The sequence below is a fragment of the Hermetia illucens genome, chromosome 5, assembly GCF_905115235.1.
Source record: "Hermetia illucens chromosome 5, iHerIll2.2.curated.20191125, whole genome shotgun sequence".
In the NCBI taxonomy this organism is placed as follows: domain Eukaryota; kingdom Metazoa; phylum Arthropoda; class Insecta; order Diptera; family Stratiomyidae; genus Hermetia; species Hermetia illucens.
Window position 1 is genome coordinate 78,532,031 of NC_051853.1, and position 24,267 is coordinate 78,556,297.

Genomic DNA, 24,267 nt, shown 5'->3' on the forward strand with positions numbered 1-24,267 from the left:
CCTCACGAGACAAAATGTCAGTACGACGTCAAATTGAATATTAGGTATATTGAACCTATATTCACCGCTAGCCATATACATCGGGCTACCAAATATTCTCACATAAAAAGTCAACAAAACCTTTCATACTTAAAGCGTCGAGCTTCCGTTTTCGACTTGTTTATTTCTAGACTCAGAACTATGGAGTGTCGAACTGATAAAAAGCAACATTTCTGGCGCCTTATTTCGTTCGAGTTTAATGGTGGAGCAAAAGCAGCTGATGCTGCCAGGAACATGTGTGCCTTTTATGGTGCTTTTGCTATCGCCGAAAGTGAAGCGCGGAAATTTTCTCACCTTTAAGGAGAGAAATTTTGGCTTGAACGATGTGTCACAACGGACAATCATCAAACTTGGATGAAGACCATTAGATGCAATAATCCATTATTATGTCCGCCAAACAACAAGAGAACTCGCCAATATAATGGGTTGAAATGATGCAACCATCTTTCGACATTTGAAATCGATTATTAGCTATTTCGATCACTTTCGACCAAGCTGCGTGGAATTCATTCAGCAACGCTGCTGAACTCCAAATTTGGCTTTAAGAATTCTTTGACTTCAAACCAGGCATTTTTTCACGCTGGGAGAAAGTTAGGAGGAGGAATTTAGGAGAATACATTATTGATCAATTATGTTTCCTTTTTTTGTAAAAACACACAAATTTTAAAAACTAAAAAAAAAACGGCCGAGAATTATGCAATCTGTGGTACGTCATCATTGCACCGCCGGCAACGTATTTGGACGCATGCACACATCGAGTAGGTCACTGGAAAGCAGTGTTGTTCCCGCGCATAATCCCCGATCAGGTTCCGGTGTCACCAGCTGTCAAGTCGTCTCGTTTCGCGTTGTTTTTATTATGAGCTGGGCCCAGACTACTATCGAGGGAAACCCTTACCTAGTGAAACTCGTAATCGAAAGTTTCGTAAACATTAAATTTTTCCTGAGTGATTTGGAAAGTCTTTGGAAAGAGGATTGTTCAGTCAGGGAAGCTTTGGCGAGGGCCAGGGTGAGTAATCGCTACCAAAAGGCGGATGGTGCAGTGCTGCCAAGTTCAGATTTGTGGCTATCTACGATGTTGCTCGGAAATTGTTGCTAAATAATATTTCTGAACATTTTTAGGAGCAGAATAAACGCATAGAGTTTGATAGAGAGACTATATTATCGACTCTAGTCCATCCGCCGCCCAGTGCGATTTTTCGTCGTTCGGAACAAGGGGATGAGCTGGAGTGCAAGTATCGCATATCGGAGCGGCCGTTTCATTTTAAATGGATCCTAAGAAAATGCGATCAAAAGGAAGTACGTTTTAATATTTTTTTACTCGAACGAAAATATTGGTATGAATGTTAGCCAATATTCATCTTTCCAAGCAACAAAGTAAAAGTTCAATTTTGAAAACTTTCAAAAGAAACATTATTTAACATTGAAATGAACTACAGTCAAAATTGGTTATAGTGACACCGGTTGCAACAACAAATTTCTTACTACGACTAATCTTGCAAGGTCCAGTCAAGAAACATACAATTTCTTCGTTTGTCGTCTAGGATATAACGATGTCGCTTATTACGAAAATCGGCTTTAAGGTCGCATTTTTTGGAAGAATCATCATCATCAACGGCGCAACAACGGTATCCGGTCTAGGCCTGCCTTAATAAGGAACTCCAGACATCCCGGTTTTACGCCGAGGTCCGCCGATTCGATATCGCAAAAGTTGTCTGGCGTCCTGGCTTACGCCATCGCTCCATCTTAGGCAGGGTCTGCCTTCTTCTACCATAGATATTTCCCTTATAGACTTTCCGGGTGGGATCATCCTCATCCATACGGATTAAGTGACCCGCCCACCGTAACCTATTTAGCCGGATTTTATCCACAACATCGCTCATAGATTTCGTCATTGTGTAGGCTACGGAATCGTCCATCCTCATGTAGGGGGCCAAAAATTCTTCGGAGGATTCTTCTCTCGAACGCGGCCAAGAGTTCGCAATTTTTCTTGCTAAGAACCCAAGTTTCCGAGGAATACATGAGGACTGGCAAGATCATTGTCTTGTACAGTAAGAGCTTTGACCTTATGGTGAGACGTTTTGAGCGAAACAGTCTTTGTAAGCTGAAATAGGCTCCGTTGGCTGACAACAACCGTGCGCGGATTTCATCATCGTAGCTGTTATCGGTTGTGATTTTCGACCCTAGATAGGAGAAATTATCAACGGTCTCAAAGTTGTATTCTCCTATCTTGTATTTTTCCTGTTTGACCAGTGCGGTTTGATGGATGAAGGCAGTTTGTACATCTCGGGTGGTTTTTCCCATGATGTCGATATCGTCAGCATCAAAGATCACTTTCTCGAGGGCCTGGTTAAAGAGTTGTTGATGTCGAATGGTCTTGAGGGTGATCCTTCTGCTTTTATCTGACCGCGCACATTAGTCAGGGTCAGCCTAGTCAGTCTTATCAATTTCGTCGGGATACCGAATTTTCGCATGGCCGTGTACAGTTTTACCCTGGCTATCCTATCATAGACAGCTTTAAAGTCGATGAATAGATGGTGCAACTGTTGTCCATATTCCAACAGTTTTCCCATCGCTTGCCGCGAAGAGAAAATCTGATCTGTTGCTGATTTGCCTGGAGTGAAGCTTCTTTGGTATGGACCAATGCTGTTCTGGGCGTATGGGGCTATCCGGCCTAGCAAGATAGTGGAGAATATCTTACAGATGCAACGTGATACCTCTATAATTGCCGCACAGTATGATATCTCATTTTTCATGTATGAGACAGATAATGCCTCGTTGCCGATCGTCAGGCATTGATTCGCTGTCCCATACCTTGAGCACAAGTTTATGAATGGTTCTTGAGCAATTCTTCAAAATACTCAACCCATCGCTCCAATATGCACATTCTGTCGGAAATTAGCTTTTTCGCTTTGTCTCGGCAGGATGAGCATCGAGGTGTGTAAGGTTTCATCCTGCTGACTTGTTGGTAAAACTTGCGCGTCTGGTGCGCTTGCTCCCTGTACTTTTCTAGTTCACAGACTTGTTGGTTCTCCCAGGCTTCCTTTTTCCGTCTGTGAAGTCGCTTCTCCACTGGACAGATTTCGTGATAAGTCTCTGCACGTGTCCGCGTTCTTTGAGAATGCCACATTACTCGGTATGCGGCATTCTTCCGTCCCGTTGCTAGCTTACATTCATCGTCAAACCAGCCGTTCCGACTTGTTTTGCGGCTGGGGCCAAGTATGTTTGTGGTCGTATCAATGATAACGTTCTTTAGGTGGTTGTGAAGATCATTTGTTGATGCTTCATCTCCAGGTCCTCTGTTGACTGCGGTTATTGCGGCATCCATTTCCCTCTTATAGGTGTCGCGGAGGGCTGTGTTGCGGAAGGTCTCAGCATTCACTCTTATCTGATTGTCAGAAGGGATTATAGGTGGTATCGTAATTCGAGCTCGGCGCACCATGCCAATGAGATAGTGGTCCCAGTCTATATTAGTCCCCCTATATGTTCTGACGCTCGTGGAAAGTGGTCCCGTCTGGAGAGGCTCACGTATGTTTGTGAACCGCTTTCTGCGCAAACCAGGTACTTCTAACAACCATTTCGTGCGATACTGCTAGCCGAATAATCCGCAGGCCGTTATCATTGGTATCCCTATGTAAGCTATTGGACCCAACGTATCGCTTGAATACGGACTCCGTCCCTACTTGACTGTTGAAATCTCCAAGTACGATTTTGATATCATACTTGGGACAGGCTTCGAGGGTCCGCTCAACTGCCTCGTAGAAGGTATCCTTCTCCGACTCTGCAGTTTCCTCTGTAGGGGCGTGAACGTTTATGAGGCTTATATTTCTAAACTTGCTACGCAAACGCAGGTTTCATTTTTTGGCTGACTAAGAAACCTACTCCGAGCACATGGTTTACTGGATGGCCGCTATAATATATGGCATAGCGGCTCTTATCCAAGAAACCGGTCCCTGTCCATTGCATCTCTTGTAGCGCTGTTACATCAGCCTTATATTGGGACAGGGGGTCGGCTAGCCTGCTCAGCAGCATTCGGTCTGTACAGGGAGCGCACGTTCCATGAGAATATGCGCAAATCGTTAATTCGTTGTCGTTGCCGGGTTCGTCGTTGTAAGATCCATCCTGTCCGAGGCTCCTTTCGTGGCTTCGTAACATCGGTTTTCCGTGTAGGGTTGTCAGCCCTACCAACCCCCAACCTGGAGGACCAGTTAGTACATTTCTAGGGCGGGAGACTCGCCTTGGTTCTTCTCCGTCTGCAGTTTTTCATAAAGAAAGAACTCCCAGCGATCACCACGTGGAGGTGGAGATAGGGTTTGGTAGTAGAGCTGTTGGTGTTGGTTCAGCAGTCGTTTTTCAGGTTTTATGCTCCATCGTGGGTACCAATCCACGTTTCACCCTGGGACCTATACTACCCTTTGACCCTTTGACTTTTCTGGAAGAATGCTAGAAAAAAGTTGGAAATAACGACTTATCAATTCGATCCCATTATGCACATCTGTGTAAACAGATTCTTGTGACAATTCATTTATTTTGCGACAATTTTTAAGGTTTTGTGTGAAACAAAACCTTATTAGAATCGATACGGTGTCTGTCTGTCTGTCGCATCCGATTTATTCGGAAACGGCTTGACCGATTGTCACAAAAATTGGTCAGAGTGTGTGCTGTTCCCTTTACATGCAGTAAGTGGCGCCATTTTGTGTTAAGTTTAAGGAGGGGCTCCCCATACATGTGAATGGAGGGTGTAAATTTTTTTTTCATAATATGTAGCCATGTGGGGTATCAAATGAAAGCAACATGCTTTCACGGTTGTGGTCCACGGAACGCTCATCCTTGGGCAAGCATCTAAGTTGTAAAATTTATGACTTGTGGTTTCGTCCAGGGCAGAGGCAATTCATCAGACGCTGCCTCACCTCTGCTCTGGGAGCAACGTGACCGAAGTGGTTACAAGGTTTTCAATTTATTTTTCTTAGTGACTTACAACTAGACAATGATCACTTACGGCTAGCGTAAATAATAGCTAATTGTACTTAACTCTATAAAATGGGTGACTATTACATAGTTTGGCCAACCCGACCTTCTTTGTATTCCACTTTACTGTGTATATTATTCTGTATATACATCGATCTTGACAATTTTATAAAAATTTAACTTTTGCAAAAAACTGCGCCCGCACTAAAGGCGTGAGAAGGTTGAAAATTTACTTACTTAACCTAGTTAAATATAACTTATCCTAACTTATTTTAAAAACCTAGCTTAACCTAACATACAATAAACACTTAACTAATATTTACAATAAGCACATTACAATTTCCTGTGCTTAACATCTATCCACCCCTACCAGGCCTTAAGTATGTGGCCAATGGGGAGGTTTTACCCTTTTGAGAGATGCCGAATTAATGGGTCAGGGCGGTCCGCCGTTCTTTGGAATAACTTTTCTAATAGAGTGAAAAGGTATTCTCGAAGTGTTTTCACTTTGGCTCGCCTATACACTTCGGCGTTTTTGCCGAACTTTTTAGTCTCCAAATTGTATGAGCTGCCTGTGCAATGTCTAAGGATTCAGCATTCGAATGCTTCACATTTTGCCATGATCCAAGTTGGTCCTCCGTAGTAGATAACGGGTCTTATTAGAGTCTTGTACAGAGTCAGTTTGGTTTTGGTGCGGAGACCTACTATCTGGCGAAGAAGATAGTAGATGCCACTAACTGCACCGCGTGCCTTGCTGATAGCAAGCTGAAGGTGAGTTTTAAATTTGAGGAGTTCTTGCAGTGTTATTCCCAAGTATTTGATCGAGCTAGACCTGCTCACTGTGGTGTTCCCAATTCTCATTTTCAAGCGTTAAGCTTTCTTGTGAATGCCTCTAGAACCTAAGTATCTAGATTTTTTCCTAAAGGTGCAGATCTACGTTTTTCCCTCGTTTATCTTGATTTCCCAACTACGGTAGTACCTGCAGAGACCGACAGTGTGTTCTCAACCAATTTGGCTGCCCTGTTGGGGTGGAGGTTCAATGCGAAGATAAGCGTGTTATCGGCGAATTGGATCAGCTCAACGCCATTATCGTGAAGATATTGTAAAAGGTCAGCCCAGAAATGGATCCTTGCGGTACTCCCGACGTTACTGGCAAGAGATCGGAGAATTCATTCCCCATGTTGACAAAAAAGTGCCTATCTTCGAAGAAACTTAACGCAATTCTAATTATCGGGACTGGGAATTTCTTGTCTATTAATTTATATAGAAGTCCGTTTACCCACCCACATCGAGTCAAAGGCCTTTTCTAAATCTAACGCATATGCTACTGTCGGTTTTTTGTTGACGTTAAGTCTTGAGACGGCTGTGTCGTAAAAATAGCGCAGTGCGTGCTAGGTTCCGTGTTTACCGCGGAATCGGAACTGGTGGTCAGGGATAATGTTGTGTTGAGGTTACAAGCTGGAATAGCCCAATTGTCCATGCTTTCTCAAACAGTTTGCCAAGGTTAGATTATAAGGAAATGGGCCTGAAATTGTTTGGTTCGTTGGAGGTGAATTTAGTAAGCTCATTGGAGTTCTCGGAGACAAAGGCCTTGATTGTTGAATCAACAGTCGACGATATAGCGGGGTTGTTTTGAGGCGGAGGGGAATTGAGCTGAGTCTGAAAAGATTCCGCGAGAACTTGCGCTTTCCTGGCATTGCGGCAGATGTGCTCCCCGTTCTTGGAGAGAGCGATATTACGGGATTTATGTTTGCTGATTAGCTTATTGATATGCTGAAACATATCTGGCCCGGGTTTAATATCTCCTAGTATCCTTGTGAGTTCGTTGTTGCGGAAAATCGCCACTCTTTGCCGAATAATTGGGCTTAGACAATTAATCTGGGAAAGCAATGCTTTAAACTCAGCATTAACTTTTATTCCGTTTGAGTTTCTTACGCCGTTCGCTTAAGTTTTCAAAGCCAATAACAACAGGTTACATTTTTTAGCTTGTCCAGCGTATTTCTTGCAACGCTGTTTCATCAGCCTTATATTGGGACTGGGTATCGGCCAGCTGCTAAGCAGCATTCGGTCCGTACAGGGAGCGCAAGTTCCATGAGAAAATGCGCAAATCGTTGTTCCGTTTTCGTTGCCGGATTCTTCCTTGTAAAATCCATCCTGTCCGGGGCTCCTTCTGTGGCTTCGTAACTTGGGCTTTCCGTGTAAAGTTGTCAGCACTACTTAACCCCTGGAGGACCAGTTGGTACATTTGGTCCCGTTTTTAGGTGCGGGAGACTCGCCTTCATCCAGCCACATACATATTACATGCAAACCTATAACAAATCGATGGCCAATGGTATTATTGTAATCTGTTTGATGGGAGTGCATGGAATGCATATGTTCTATTATATAATACGAACCATTGACGCAACAATTCATATTGGATCAGGGCCTTGAAGGGTATTGGAGCAATTCATTGAAAACCGTAACGGTACACTACTGGATAGCCTGTAGGAGGAAATGTGGTCAGCATTGCGCTCGCTCGAGATTATTACCCTGATTTGACTCAGGCACTCATTCACAGCTGAGTCGACTGGTATCCGACGTCAAATCACTATACAAATCCCACTGCCACTAGTGAGATTTAAACCGCAACCTTTCGTACGACCGCCCTGTGCTCTAACCACTCAGCTATCCGAACACGCGTATGTTCTATTGCTTGAAATATTTCCTGATAGGCATACTGAAAAAATCTAATGGGGATGTTCGACATCGACTCTTTAGGAAAGCAGCTGGGAATGGCACATTCTGGAAAGTGAGTGAAATATTCTTGGTCTGAAAATCACTTTGAAATTTGCTTAAAATATGGTCAATCGTAAGTGAAATCAGGGAAAGTATTCTATTCCCATGGATTTTCGCTCTTTCCAGATAATGTTGATGATTGTCTCAGTGCTGCTCAGTTATTTGTGAAACAAAATCGTACTAAAATCGATTAAATTTCCGTCTGTCCGTACGTCTGCCTGTCACATCCGATTTACTCGGAAACGGCTGAACCAATTGTCATGAAATTTGGTGAGAAGGTATGGTATGTGAACCCCTTTACATATGGCAAGTGGCGCCATTTTGTGTTGAGTTTGAAAGTTTGAAAGGGTGCTCTCCATACACATGAAAAGGGGGTGTAATTTTTTTAAGAATATGGTCATGTGGGGTGTCAAATGAAAGGGCTCGACTTTTCGAAACTGATATTATTTCTGATATTGGGTGAAACATAGGAGAGCGAGAGCTCAAAATGTGTGCCTCAAAAAGTAAAACAGGCATAACTTTGGTTAGTTTGAATGAAATCCAACTATTATTACTAACAAAGTTACAGAAGATGAAACTTTTACATTTTGTGTGAATTTCGTGCATTCGAAAACGTATTTGACGTCATCATATCATATCAATTCGTCAATACCACAACAAAATGAGCTCATATGAATGGGTGGACGCGGGGAAAAATTTCGTTGTTGTTTTTTAATCTTTTATATATCAATATTAATTACTCCAGACAGCCATATGTATGCATTTATATGTATATGGTAATGAAGCTTTGGGATAGATATATTTGCATATTAAACTAGCGGTATTCAATATACGTTCTTTATACTTATGCACATATGTCTGCTCCTGTGTACGAAGAAAATCGGAAATATGGGTGTGATCAATTTATATATTTGCATATATAATACAGTTTGTTTAGGGTGAGCATAATATCCACGTCTGTAATATGTACGTATATCTTGTAGTTTGAAAAAAACTGAAGGTATATTTTACGTTTTTAGCCATATACGAATGGAAAAATGTGCGTAAAAGTTCCTCACATAAGATGAACACAAAATCTTTATACCCGAAGCACCAGCTTCCGGCATTCCGACTTGTTATTTTATGTTTATTCACATGCATGTATGCATTTGATTTGTAATGATAATACACATTCCAAAACAGATAAAAACAAATAATATATCCATTGCTTTTTACTTAGCTATATTCTACACCAGCAAAAAGTTCATGTGTATACGGTCGTATATACAAGAACCAATTCGACAAAATTTGGGAATGACAAGAACCAATTCGACAAAATTTTGGAATGACCGATGAGATGCTGGTTAGATATAAGTGTATGATGCTGTGATCAAAAAGGCGCGGCAGCCCTGCCTGACCAGGGACAACACTAAGTGTACCTGATTCATTCGATCTTGACGGTTGCCCAATGTTGTGCAACGGTGTTCCTCAATGTGAAATTCAAGTGTACGCACATTTGTGAGTGTTACAGTGATTACGGTTACCCAACAAAAAAGCAAATGTACTGTAACCGCGCTACCGAAGAAATTTGGAACTTCTTCAGCGGCTGCAAAATGGTGAGTCAGTTCAAAAATTATGTTCCGAACTAGCAATAGAAATCAAAACAAATAAAGACTGGAGGAAAGAGAAGTTTTGTCTATTTCTTATATAAAAACATTTGAGTGGACATTTGTCCCATTAGTACCTACCACGTAATGTATATTCATATATATAATATACAATTATTAACTTTTTCTGAACAGATATGGATATAGGGGTGGGGGTATTTCGGGGCATGGGCATCGTATAGCTTTGCTATTTTTTCCACATTTTTCAGTTGGAATTTTTTTAGAGAACACAATATGCCCTTTTTAGGGTTTTGTGTCAAACAAACCCTTATTAAATTTGGTTTCCTGTCTGTCTGTCAAGCGCATTTTTTCAAGAATACCGATTGGCACCAATTTTGTTGGAAAGGTGGGAACTGTGAACGCCCACGCATGCAGTGAGTTACATCGTTCTAAGTGGAATTTCAGAGGGGGGTGGGGGGCTCCCATACATGCAAAAGAGGATGTAACATTTTTTTCACCAAATATATTATATATAGTAGTAAGGTGCGAGATCGGGGACGGAAAATTGGTCATTTCTTTCACGAAATCATGAAATTGCCACTATTCTGTGCCAAGGCTCCGAAGTACTCACCTTCCCAATATCTGTTGCAAAACCTCCTTAAGCTCAACATACAGCATGATCCCACTTGGTGGAAATCGCACTCTTACTTACAAAGTTACAATAGGTCAAATTTGTCGCTTCAGTGCAAATTTACTGCAATCTAAGGCACACGAAAGTGATTAGTTTAATACACTAAAAAAAGCTCAGTAGCACGTGAAAGTGGATTTTCTGGCATAATATATGTATATACATTACGTGCTGATTGTTAGTCGGACAAATATCCACCCAAATGTTTTTATACAAGAAATACACAAAACTTTTCATGCCTGAAGCGTGCAGCTACTGGTTTTTCGGCTTCTTTGAAACATGATCCAACTTCATCTGCGGTGTTGATCAAACCATGAACCCGAAAAAGAAAGCGTAAATATAATTTTGCTTAGAACACATGTAGTTATGGTCCGAAATTGAACTAACGATATCGATTGAAAAATAGAATTTTGCGGCCTTTTAGAAAATTAATGTTCAAATTCATCAACTTTTGCACGATCAGTGCAACCCCGTATCGATTGCGAATATCTTCATTTTGGATGTGATGAAGGTGTGTTAGACCACTAGTACGCCGCAAGACCTTTGCCTCCATTACCGCGCATTGTTTTTTATATCCAATCAACACATCATAGTGGGTGACAAGGGGGATGACATTGCGGTAAATTTTGGATTTAAGACGTGCGTTGTTACGTAGGTCACAAAGAAAGCCAGTTGTGGAATGCTACTTCTTCCAGGTTGAGTTTATGCGTGATGCTCACTGCACTGAAAGTGATATTACCTGTTTCAATGGGATCGATCAGAAAAATTCAGTTTTATTCAGATTCAAGCTCAGGCCGTGTTCCATGGGACGATAATTGCTCTGTTATGAAATGTTAGGAGAATAGCATATGCATAAAACAGTGTATAGGGCGGTGAACGTTGGATGCCCCGTGTGACAAGAACAAAGAGGAGTGATGAGAGGACGCTTCCTTGATGAACATCGACAGAGACACGAAGCGATTTTTATACATTCGCCATTTTTATACTTTTCGGAACATGGTAAAACAGCGGTCAAGTGCTTCCGATACTAGGTGTCGTATATACCAGATGAGTTCGTGCGGCATACGATCAAACGTTTCCTCTAGATCCAGAAATACAATGATAAGAAGGTGATGCTCCTCACGCTTTTTCTACATGAGTAACCGCGCAGCGTGTATTGCGTCCGTAGTTTTTGACAAACCCAGTTTGATTCACGGTTATTTGAACGATGTCGCCAATACGGTTGTTAAGAATACGTTCGAAAATATTCCTGGTATGAGATGGCAATCGTATCCGACGTTAATTTGAACATTCTGCTAGATTACATTTCTTTTTCAATACTGGAAAGGCAATGTTTTCTTCCTAGTCAGATAGTGTTGTGCCCTCCCCAATAACCCGATTGAAGAATTCATTCCACCAGAGTATTGGGTCCTAGCTTTCACTTTCCAGAGCTCAGATGGTTTCATTGGTTTTATTGCTTTCTCGATTTACATTACGTTATTTAAATCCCTATGGATTTACGTGGGTACCCGTCTGGGGGTTTTCTTAAGACCCGAATTGATTTTGTGACCACAATCAGAGCCCCGTTGCGACAAGCTACAACGGTACCAGTCTATGCCAAGTGCATGGCTCAGCACTCATACTGGTGGATGCAAACCTACCTAAACGCAACACGACGTCGAGGCTCGAAGGTCTCTGTTCGCTTGAACGTAAGCAACAATCTCCATGAAGCTTCCCCTAGAGTGCGCAACAACCGAGCTGAACGCACCTACAACAGGAATTCCCCTAAAGTACGTGAATTCAGGGGGTTTTCCCGGTTCCCATGGTACCAGTATACTCCTGGTAAGGTTTCGTAACTTATTGCCACTTCAGATGAGTCCCCGTGCAGATTCGGGTCTGATCGCCCTAAAGAGGCCTTTGGAGCATTCGCCTACTGCATCACGGCCGGCAAACCAATATGATACAGCGTCTACTGGTGCCACCACCTCACCGCCACCCCTGAGCACCTGTCGGCGCTGACAGTTGGAATTGTTTCAAATGTCGGCGGTGCTTGAAATGTTCTCTCTCAATCTATCCGTGGCGACTCGACGATCGGTAAGCAAAGTATCATTCTTGTCTTGTGTGCGGCGGTGTGGGTTTTTGACAACTCGATACATATCTCTCTCGCCGTCCCGAGTGTTCACTTTATCGTAAAGATCTTTGGAATGGGCCACTCGTGTACGGTGGCGGATCGCTTTCTCTGCTTCTCGATTGGCTTTTTTAGAAGTTTGCTAATTGGTCAGCGTTTCTTCGTTGAGAAACTTATGGTATGGTCACTTCAAAGCCAAGTATCTGGGTTGATGAACCGCTTTTTTGGCTTGATGACCCCAAGGGTTACGTACATGTTTCTAATTTGGTTCCACGTCTCTTCTATATTCGTAATGGTTGGCAATCACATCATTTCCTCCTTTTTCTCACGAAATACCCACCATTGATAAAATATCGGCATCTTATGAGTGTATAGTCGATTTGCGTTTTACTGTTCCTGCTATAAATTGTAGAAAGATGAGACAACCGTTTGATGAACCAGGTGTTCACAAGACTGTCGTGTCTGTCATTTGATGAACCAATCAATTGACTGTATATGCTCGCCACCCTTATTGCCTGCTCCATCCCCTTTTTTCACCTATGTGACCATTAAGGTCGCCCGCAATGACGATGTAGTCATTGGCAGGCACGTTTCAGGTTTTTGCATCGAGAAATTGCATCTTTCTCGGTGGCTGGAACGTTGATAAATTGGTGAGTTTCGTCATCGTTTGACTTCTGTAATGGCATCACGGAAACTCTCAGAAGTTGCAATGCCAACACCGTATTGATTGTGTGGGTTACCAAGATAGAAAAATTTACAGTTATTTTGCAGCGTTCGCGTTCTATGCTTTTGGAAACAGACCATCGAGTTTCTTGTAGAGCGCAAATATCAATGCGCCCTTTTCGAAGAACTATTGCGTATTGCTCGGCCTTTCCATTGAGAGTGCCAATATTCAGCGTGCAGGCACGCATTTGTTTTCATCATCATCAATAGTGTCCGGATAGCAGAGTGGTTAGAGCACAAGGCTGTCGTACGGAAGGTCGCGGTTCAAATCCCACTGGTGGCAGTGGGATTTGTATCGTGATTTGACGTCGGATACCAGTTGTTTCAACTGTGAATGAGTACCTGAGTCAAATTAGGGTAATAATCTCGGGCGGGCGCAATACTGACCACATTGCTTCCTACAGGTTACTGTAATCCTGTAATGTACCGTTACGGTCTTGAATGAAGTGCTCTAACACATTTGAAGGCCCTGATCCAATATGGATTGTTGCGCCAACGATTAGTATTATTATCATGAACGGGGCAACAACCGACATCCGGTCTAGGCCTGGCTTAATAAGGAATTCCAGATTCGATATCCCTAAAAGCTGTCTGCCGTCCTAAACTAAGCCATCGCTCCATCTCAGGCAGGGTCTGCCTCGTCTTCTTTTTCTACCATAGATATTGCCCTTATACACTTTCCGGGTAACCTATTGAGCCGGATTTTATCCACAACCTGACGGCCATGGTATCGCTCAAAGATTTCGTCGTTATGTCATGTAATGTGGGGGATCAAAAATTCTTCGGAGGATTCTTCTCTCGAACGCGGCCAAGAGTTCGCAATTTTTCTTGCTTAGAACCCAAGTGTCCGAGGAATACATGATGACTGGCAAGATCATTGTCTTGTATAGTAAGAGTTTTGACCCTATGGTGAGACGTTTTGAGCAGAACAGTTTTTATAAGCTGAAATAGGCTCTGTTGGCTGCTACGTGCGCGGATTTCATCATCGTAGCTGTTATCGGTTGCGATTTTCGACCCTAGATAGGAGAAGTTATCAACGGTCTCAAAGTTATAGTCTCCTATCTTTATTCTTCCCGTCTGACCAGTGCGGTTTGATGTTGGTTGGTTGGTTTTCGGTGCTGACGTTGCCGCCATATATTTTGTCTTGCCTTCATTGATGTACAGCCCAAGATCTCGCGATCTGGATGAAGATAGTTTTTACGTCTCGGGTGGTTCTTCCCATGATATCGATATCGTCAGCATAGGTCAGTAGTTGGGTGGACTTAAAGAAGATCGTACCCCTCGAATTTACCTCAGCATCAGGGATCACTTTCTGCAGGGCCAGGTTAAAGAGGACGCATACCAGTTTAGTTTCGTCCATACGTCAAGCATCCTTGCCCATTTTTCGACAGGACCGAGGTTTAGGATCTATCAACATGATCACTTTATTTTTAATGACATCTAGTGCGTTTTCCTGGTCCGCCTGTCGCGGGACCTGTCACTAAGAGAGGTCAGGTAGGATTTAGCATAGTAGAGTAACACTAACCATACTTTATTTCTTTCTCTGATCTCAGCATTTTATTTTTGTTTTACTGAAGGTATTATAAAGTACGTTGTCTCTAACTCTCCTCTTTTATCGGCAATAGGGATCAGCTTGCTATATAAATAACATGGCGAAAAATGAATACGTAACTGGAAAAAAACTGGCCAAGGATAGAGTAGAGTAGAACAGTAACGCACGTGGCAACTACACTTACGTTATTTGTCATTGGAAAATCTAAAAAACCCAGAGAATTAAAGCATGTAAACCTGGGTTCGTTGCCTGTTTATTATCAAAATCAAAAACTAGGTAGAAATGACCGTTCTTTTGGTTGAACAGAGTTTTTTTGAGAAGTTTGCACCAAATATAGAACCACATGAAAATCAAAAATCCCAAATCACTTTTGCTTCTTGATAATGATCTTAGTCATCCTTCTGGAAATGTGACACCCTTAATTAACCTGATGGGTTAGGGTGTCATTGAGATAAGAAGAAAATATGTCGCTAAGAAGATGAATCAAATTTACATCGAGTCTACGATACTTTGAAGCCTTTAGTCCCTCACCTTCTACAAAACTCCACGTGTGTTTAATCCGATGTAGGGGTCTACACTGAAACCTGAAAGACATCGGAAAATAACACGCGAGCTAAACACCTGGAAAGTAAAAAAAAATGAACAACTCCACTGTGGCGCCGTAAAAATCCGGACACGAGTGCCGTGACCAAGGGAAAAATTCACGACGTATCACATCCCCAATCGATGCTTCTAAAGTCTTAGATATTCAAAAGTCGCGGCCTTGGAGGTTTCCACCTTGCATTGGCAAGCTCAGGCCATTATATTTGAGGATGCTGCTAAATTTAAATTTAAAAAAGGTTCTTTGGTTTAGAGGAAGTAATGAATGAAGAAAATTTCCTCATACATAACTGAACCATAGTCCTCCGACTAGCGAGCAAGCGTATTACCACAAGGCCATACTACCCACTACCCCTTTCTCTCCTGTGTAGATTGTTTAATGGTACTAGCTAGCAGGTGCCACTAGATTGAATGAGTGACATTCCGAATGACTTGTTTAGTGAGAAAATTAACGAATTGCACCTATTAACATCAATTTTGGTGGAAAGGAAGATGATAATAGTATAGTCATATTTTTTGGAGTGTCCGGATGGCTGAAGTAGACAGAGCGCTGGGCTGTTATAGCGGAAGATCGCGGTTCAAGTCTCATTAGTGGCAGAGAGATTTGTTATCCTGACTGGATGTCGGATACCAGTCGACTCAGTCAAATCGGTTATAATCTCCGGCGAGCGCAATGCTGACCACATTGCCTCCTACAGTGTATTGTAGTGTACCGTTACGGTCTTGAATGAAGTGGTCTAACATAATTCAAGGCCCTGATCCAATATGGATTGTTGCACCAACGATTATTATTATTATTATTATTTTGGAAACCGAGAAGGAACCCCCTAAATTCATTTCAGCATTATAAATCTTAATAGTATTTTAGACTATAAACTATGACTACGATTTTTGACTTGACTTGACTACGAATGAAACCGCCGGTAACCCAAATATTCTTATATGAAATATCTACAAAATCTTTCGTATCCGAAGTGTCGAGTTTCCGGTTTCTGACTTGGTTCATATACCTGTCGATGTATTGTTTCGACCTATTTCCAGTAATAATCTGACGTAGAATCTGATAGAGTGTCCTTGATTGTGCGGGGAGTGCGTCTAAGGGTATGATCTAATTGGTTCTGGATTTCTGTGAGCCGTCTCAACAGATATGTTATAAGGTTGTTATCAGGTGGGTGATTCACTGATGGTGAGAGGCCTCTCTCCGTTTGATCTAGTTCTGAAAAAAAAAATCCCGATACTGTTCGTGCAATGCTATGATGGAACCACAACAGTCGCTCGTAAAATGTTGCCGTGAAAGAGCTGGAAAGCTGCCTGGTTTCAGTATCTGTCACTTCAAATATCTCTCATGCTGGATCAAGTTGTAGTAGATGCCCCTGGAAGTACTCCAAAGATTTCTGTTGTGCTGGATCCCGTTGGAAATTAGAGATACTGTACTGTCTTGACTTGTAACTGATTACTCCATGATGGACTTCACGCGATATTGTTCAGTTTCCTGTCTTGGTCATCAATGTTCAAAGTATGGTCCTTGTTACTGATTCACACGATAGTTGAATCGTGCTTCTTTTTTAAAGTGGGATGACTGCCGAGAGTTTTTATCGAGCTTGCAAAGGGAGACCTGAGTGTGGGCTTGACAAATAAAAAAATCGTTCCCAAAAATGAGTAACAGAAAATGAGCATCGAGGAGGAGGCGGAGGCTTTCTTTCACTGTATATCAATAACATGGAAGAGTTGATATGTATTTATTTCAGTAAATAAACTGTTTCTTTGCAGTACATGGAAGTCATAACGAAACCATTGCTACTATCTGCCAGCAGCTTAGCCAAGCAAAATGAGGACTTGCTAAACATAATAAAACAAAAAGATCTTGAGATAGAGCAATACAAATTGGAAGGTGCCACTTTGAAAAGATGTAAGCCATGCAATCGTTAACATTGGAAAGACAAAAGGAAAAGAACTGAATTTCTTTGCAGATAAATTAATCACGGAAAAGTTCAATGAAGATGAATTTAGGCAAAAAATCCGGTTCAAGCCTGTTGCTGAATTTATAAAATTTTCTGATCACAAATTTAGCGATTACCTGCAGATGTGCGAAACAAAGGAACAAAATCAAGCCACCCCCGAAAAGACAGTCTCAAATATTACAAAGAATAGTCCAAGAGGAAAAAAGTTAGTACTCGCCTGTTGTTTAAGACCCAATAATTACGTCATTTTTTACTTGCTTGTTATGAAATGTTACAAATTCATGTTTCTTTTCAGAATTTCCAGAATTCGAACTCATATCTCAAAAGTACAACAACATCTAGATATGTCTGCGGTGAAGGTTAATTTTGATGACAGTGATTCCAGCACACCATCGGCACTCAGTGACACTGAGATGAAGCAATTAAAGTTCTCGCGTGAAGTTAAAACGGAAGTTGATCTGCCAACGGTTCCAACAGCATCTTCTTCAAGGACAGATTTGAAATCGAATAAGAGATTGAAACTTTCTAGAAAAAATTTAGACTTGTAAATATGAACATGCAACACTCAAGGAAAATTGTACAGCGGCCTTTCATTGGCAATAAATCTTTCAATGTCGTACGTTTTGATAAGACGATTTTATTATTCTTCGGAATCAAATCCGAAGCGGCTTGAGTATTCAATGCTTGATCTTTATGATTCATTACTGTCTTCCTTTCTGGAGCATACATAGAATTGCACCTGAGTTGTTTGTGGTAGGAAATACATCATACTCAAAATTGATAACGCGTACTATTGCTTTTTATTATAGATTAGATAAAAGTCAATTCTCTCTATCGGAACCAGTTTTCAGGCTGATTGAATGCGCTATCAATTGAACGTTGTGAGTGAGTCTCGTGTTCTCGGAAAGGACAGTACAACTACTTTATATTGTGAATCCTTCGAAGTATTCAAAAATAAAAACGTGTGAACGATATTAAAGCATGTTGACTGTTATACAAGTCGCGGTTATGCTTTTGAGCATAGTAAGCGCTGAATCTAGTAAGTGATCGAAGATTACGTTAATATCTTGCCTTTTGCACTTGGCCCGGAGAATGAAAAGTGAAATGTGTGCTATAAAATAATCAGAGATTGCAAATCGTTTCGCATATTGATTCCCCAAGGTGAACTTCAAGGATCAGAAATTAGCAAGTACTTTAAATATCTTGAAGTATCTCCATTTTAATTGGTTTGAGTTAAAAAAATTAGTCATAACTAATGGCGATCGGTAAAATCAAGCATAATTGATATCACTAAATTGATAAAAGTGGTTGTGAGCTTTACCTTTGTACAATTCAACGCTATTGTGACACACAGGAAAGCTATGATACTAAAATCACAAGAAGAGAATGATGCATGAAGTGAGAGAACTACAGTCAGTCATAATACCTATGCACTGTTATCAAACCCTCGGCTAATAAAATGATCCTAAAGTGGTAATAAATTCTTTCGTTGAATGTCGTGATAATAGTATGACATTACCTAAAGAAATTATCAGTTCTTTAGAAAAAACCGTCAATAAATGTGAATGCAAATGCATAGCCAGAATTTAAATAAAACTATCCCCCATAATATCGACACTGTAAGCACAGATATATTTCTTGAGCAAATAACTATCGATAAATGTATACAAATAATTTGGGAAAAGCTGGATAGGGTGCAGCTCGCGATGGTGATGTGATGACTCATCACTCACTATCAATTATAAAAACTTGGTTATCATTCCATTTCTGCTTATTGAAATCATTAAGGGAACATTGGCCACTTTTGATTTTAGATCTTAGTTTGTTAACCTACATACAATTATGGATCGAATGACGCACCATTTAAATGAATCAAGTGAATCAAATAATTTTATGAAGTTGGGTGTTCATGAATATTTTTCTCTATCGAACTCCTCGAAAATCGTTTCTCTTGACTGTGTATCTTTTTATGTGAGCGAAATAATTGTTTTCTAAAGTAAATATTTCATTTCTTTAGACTTTGTCGCGTTCACTAGCAGGGTCGAATATACAAATTTTCGCAATCATAGTCCCAAGGAATAAAATTCTGTTTTATTCAGATTCATCGGCAGCTCAGCTTCATTATGAGGCGCTAAAGAAACATCATCTGCAGAGGGCAGTGTGTAGGGTACTGAGCGTTCAATTTTCTTTTATTGTGTAAGGAGGAAATTCATTTACGCATAAAGTGTCGGACTCCTCTTTCAGATGACTATTGGCTAAAATACACCCCTGTTGCGTCTAAAATACTGACCCGGAACCGTTTTGGCACATTACCTCAGGCCAGGCCTACTCAGTATACGAGCTCAACCCCGTGGTTTCGGGGCCCCGGCTACACCGGTGGCTTGCCTATCTATCTCCCTCTTTTTCGCCTTAACAATGCCTTGAGTGTTATGTGTCGCTCTGTTCTACGTATTCTCGTTCTACAGCATGCCTTAATTAGGCGATGACGATTCCACTTTCAGCAGAAGAAAAGGTGCGGTAGGCATCATCCGCCAAATCCTTGCAGTAAATGCAGTCGAGCCATGATTTGCCGAAAATACCCGTACCCGCTAGACAGTCGGGTTAAGTAATAGTTAACCTCACGCGCTTTCGAATGAATCACGGCTACGCGTTTTTGATGAGATGCGCGGTCCATCTAGCCATCGCTTCTCTTTCCCACGATTGCTGTCCTGAGCTGAGATCCGGTTCTCTCTTCACAAGCGATGACTTCTTTATTTCCTTCGCCTGTTCCGAAGAGAGTCCGCACAGCAGAGTGAAGACTAATCGGGATAACTCCTGCTATCACCATTACTGCTGGTTTCGAGACGGTATGATAAGTGATAGCCGTTGTACTTCCGCTAACCGCTTGCAATAGATCCCCTTACTGAGGGAGTCAGTCCTTACCTCGGAAGCGTAAAAAAGGACGGGTAGAACTACACTCATCAGTAAACACCGACATCAGCCGGCAAATCGCAAATACTCTAGCGTATTCATTTTACACGGTCGTTCTCAGGTTTTGTAGAGTATAGGTAGTCTGGAATATGGAAACAATTTTTCAGAGTCTCGAGCATGTGGCAGTACCACACAGAATCTAAGGCATTTCTTACATCTAACGTTACAAAGAGCATCATTCGTCGACATATTGTTTTGGTGAGTAATCTCCCGCAACATGTATTGCATTAGTACTCCTTTTCTCATGGCCAGGGTCAGTGCGAATAAGCTGGACACGAAAAAGTGCCTACACGATTTCTTCCATCTTTACTGCTTTCATGGGACAGGATGATCGATGAACATTCAGTTTTTGCTAACAGGCTTATAGCTGAGACCCCATGGATCCCTTTTAACGTCGATGATTCGTTACTGCCAACAGCGTGCTTTTCGGCTGGTGATTTCCTGGGGAAGTTCCTTTTTCGCTCTCTTATATTCTGCGGGTCTATAGTTTACCTCATATTGGCTTCCTGCATGCTCATCAATTGCACTCGAAAATTAACCGTATCTTTCACACAGCAGCAACAATAGCAGATATATCTCGGTACTGCTCACTGATGAGCAACAAGTAACTTTTCTGGCAGCATAAGCCACATCTTCTTTCTGCAGACCGCGGTTGCAAAGAACACATCATTTTTTCGACTAAGTCTTCGCTTTGTGCCGGATTTGTAACACTTGTAATATAAAGTGCTTCTGTCCTACTTTTTGCAAACCTCTGATATGTGCCCGTAACCCTAGCGCTTAAAGTAGCGGGTTTGAACTGTTGTTTGCCTTATCCTGTCGATCTTTGTTTTCTGGCAATGAAGAGGTTGGGTCTGGAGTTGACAGATGTAACTCTCACCTTGAGGTTGTTCATGTCTGAATGATCCCTTTTTATCAGTTCTTCCACCCCTTCCGTGTTCGATTGACAATCCAAATCTCTAATTTCGAGGGTACACATCAATTCTAGGATGGAAGTCACTGCTTTTGGTTGGTTTGTCTCGCACAATGTATTTCTCTTTTACAGGAAGTCTTTGATACCCTTTGTGCGTTGATTTCGACTTTTGATAGTATAATGTAGACCTCTTTCGAGGGTTGTGAAAGTCTAAGTTTCTTTGACGCTCGTAATGTTCGGCAGTCACGTGGTTGAGATAATCATCATCAAAAAACTATCACCATTTTACTCGCAGTGGACTAGTGCGCTTCTCACTTTGTTCCAGCTGTGGCTTGATTTGCAGGATAGTAATCAAAGTCTGATGTTGAGGTCCGATGGTCTTGTAGGAAACGGCTTTCCTGCCAGTGACGATGCGGAAATTATTGCATCTTATAAGAATAGAGTCGATTTATCTACACCAATCGTTTAATAAAAAATTTATTAAGAAATACAGGTCACGAGTATCGGCAAAATCTGCAATACGATCGCTACCCACATTGCGTGTGATAAAGCCTTTTCCCCATGACCCCTGTTCCCGTCCGCTTTTCGCCTATAACAATTGAGATCATCCGCAATGACGATAAAGCCGCTTGCAGGTGGTTATGCGAAATAGTTGCAAGAAGGTATTTTTCTCGGCATCGATTCCATCTGCCTGTGATGTGTAGATGGTAGATAATTGGAAAGGTTTGGGACAGCGAATCAATGTCTGATAACTGGCAACGAGACATTCTCTGCCCCATACACGAAAGATATCACTCAGTGTAGCAATTATAAGGGTATCGCGATGTTGAGTACCCTTTATAAGATATTTTCTCCTATACTGTTAGGATGGATAGCCCCATATTCCGGACAAGTCAGCAAAATATCAGGTTTTATCTCTGCAGCAAACGATAGAAAAACTGTTTAAAAATGATCATCAGTTACACCATCTCTTCATCGGCTTCAAAGCCGCCTATGATAGTATAGCCTGGTGTCTTAATAGGTTGCGGTGGGTGATCCACTCCGGAAAGTCTATAAGGGCAATATCAATGGTAGAAAAACAAAATTTATAGGATAATATATATATATATGCGACGACAGGGATTAAACAGATACCCCTCCAATTCTCACACTCAAAACGGGCGCCCTCAAGCCCAGTGACTTTATTTCGTTTGAATGCGTTAATGGTCGAAATTATTTCGCTTCTGCTTGAAGGAGCATCTCTTCAGTTGCTCATCATCATGGACGGAAAGTTGACCGTTAACGTCCTTCACAAGATCATCGGAAGGTTTGCTACCACATGAAAGTTTTTTCATGATGCGACATACACTTCTGTATGCGTTCGGTGGCATCTTCCGCTTCCCTGACCAACACCATTACAAATTCGTTACGTTAAACTCCCTGGAATTTAGCATGGCATCGAAGTTGGTGGTCAAAGGGTAGTATAGGTCCCGGGGCGAAACGTGGATTGGTACCCACGATGGAGCATAAAACCTGGGAAATGCCTGCTGAACCAACACCAACAGCTCTACTACCAAACCCTATCTCCACCTCCACGTGGTGACCGCTGGGAGCTCTTTCTTGACGAAAAGCTGCAGACGGAGAAGGATGAAGGCGAGTCTCCCGCGCCTAAAAACGGGACAAATTGTACCAACTGGTCCTCCAGGTTGGGGGTTGGGTAGGGCTGACAACCCTACACGGAAAACAACCTGTTACGAAGCCACAACAGGAGCCTCGGATAGGACGGATGTTAAAACGACGGACCCGGCAACGACAAAGGAACAACGATTTGCGCATTTTCTCATGGAACGTGCGCTCCCTGTACAGAGATGAAGCTGATAAGCAGCTAGCCGATACCCTGTCCCAATATAGGGCTGATGTAACAGCGTTGCAAGAGATGCGATGGACAGGGACCGGTTTCCTGGAGAAGAGCCACTACACCATATATTATAGCGGCCATCCAGTAAACCATGTGCTCGGAGTAGGTTTCTTAGTCAGCCAAAAAATGAAACCTGCTGTTATCGGCTTTGAAAGTATAAGCGAACGGCTATGCACTCTGCGCTTGCGAGGCAAGTTTAGAAATATAAGCCTCATAAACGTTCACGCCCCTACAGAGGAGACTGCAGAGTCGGAGAAGGATACCTTCTACGAGGCAGTAGAAAGAACCCTCGAAGCCTGTCCCAGATATGATATCAAAATCATACTTGGGGATTTTAACAGCCAAGTAGGGAAGGAGCCCGTATTCAGGCGATACGTTGGCTCCCATAGCTTACACGAAAAAACAAATGATAACGGACTGCGGACTATTCAATTGGCAGGGTCACACGAAATGGTTGTTGGAAGTACCTGGTTTGCGCGGAAAGCGGTCCACAAACATACGTGGGCCTCTCCAGACGGGACCACTTTCAACCAAATTGACCACGTGTTGATCGAACGCCGCCACCTCTCAGCCTTGATGAATGTCAGAACATATAGGGGGGCCAATATAGACTCGGATCACTATCTCGTTGGCATGGTGCTCCGAGCTCGAATAACAATACCACCTAGAATCCCCTCTGACAATCAGGTGAGAGTGAACACTGAAGCCATCCACAACACAACCCTCCGCGACACCTATAAGAGGGAAATGGATGCCGCAATAACCGCAGTCAATAGAGGACCTGGAGATGAAGCATCAACTAATGATCTTCACAACCACCTGAAGAACGTTATCATGGATACGGCCACAAATATACTTGGCCCCAGCCGCAAAAGGAGTCGGAACGGCTGGTTTGACGATGAATGTAAGCTAGCAACGGAACGGAAGAATGCCGCATACCGAGTAATGTTGCATTCTCAAAGAACGCGGGCACGCGCAGAGACTTATCACGAACTCCGTCGAGCGGAGAAGCGACTTCACAGACGGAAAAAGGAAGCCTGGGAGAACCAACAAGTCTGTGAACTAGAAAAGTACAGGGAGCAACCGCACCAGGCGCGGAAGTTTTACCAACAAGTCAGCAGGATGAAGCCTTATACACCTCGATGCTCATCCTGCCGAGACAAAGAGGGAAATCTGATTTCCGACAGAATGGGCATATTAGAGCGATGGGTTGAGTACTTTGATGAGCTACTGAACAACCAGAACATCGGCGAGTTGGAGGTCCCGCCAACTGAAGACGACGGACAAATACTGCCACCACCAAGTTTAGGAGAAACAGTCCGTGCAATTCATCGGCTAAAAAATCATAAGTCGCCAGGAGCCGATGGAATTACAGCCGAATTGGTTAAATATGGAGGCGACCAGTTACACCAAGTGGTTCATCAACTTGTGCTCAAGGTATGGGACAGCGAATCAATGCCTGACGATTGGCAGCGAGGCATTATCTGTCTCATA

The 24,267-nt window shown here is 42.2% G+C and overlaps 2 protein-coding genes across 3 annotated transcripts in view; both read left to right on the forward strand.

Annotated features, from left to right (window-relative positions):
- The first annotated feature begins 718 nt into the window (after positions 1-718).
- On the forward strand, positions 719-17,626 carry LOC119656875 (non-homologous end-joining factor 1-like). Its single transcript, XM_038063539.1, has 5 exons — positions 719-1,045; positions 1,159-1,335; positions 16,806-16,944; positions 17,006-17,201; positions 17,292-17,626. The coding sequence occupies exons 1-5, from the start codon at positions 734-736 to the stop codon at positions 17,542-17,544; spliced, it is 1,077 nt and encodes a 358-aa protein (XP_037919467.1). The 5' UTR covers positions 719-733; the 3' UTR covers positions 17,545-17,626.
- A 216-nt stretch (positions 17,627-17,842) lies between these two features.
- Positions 17,843-24,267, forward strand: part of LOC119656876 (trypsin I-P1-like) — a 31,093-nt gene continuing 24,668 nt past the window's right edge. Inside the window, exon 1 of one of the 2 annotated variants that reach the window (XM_038063541.1) lies at positions 17,843-18,035. In XM_038063541.1, coding sequence (XP_037919469.1) covers positions 17,978-18,035 — 58 coding nt within the window. In that variant the 5' untranslated portion in view covers positions 17,843-17,977. The remainder of the gene's footprint in view (positions 18,036-24,267) is intronic. The other variant, XM_038063540.1, reaches the window with a different exon arrangement.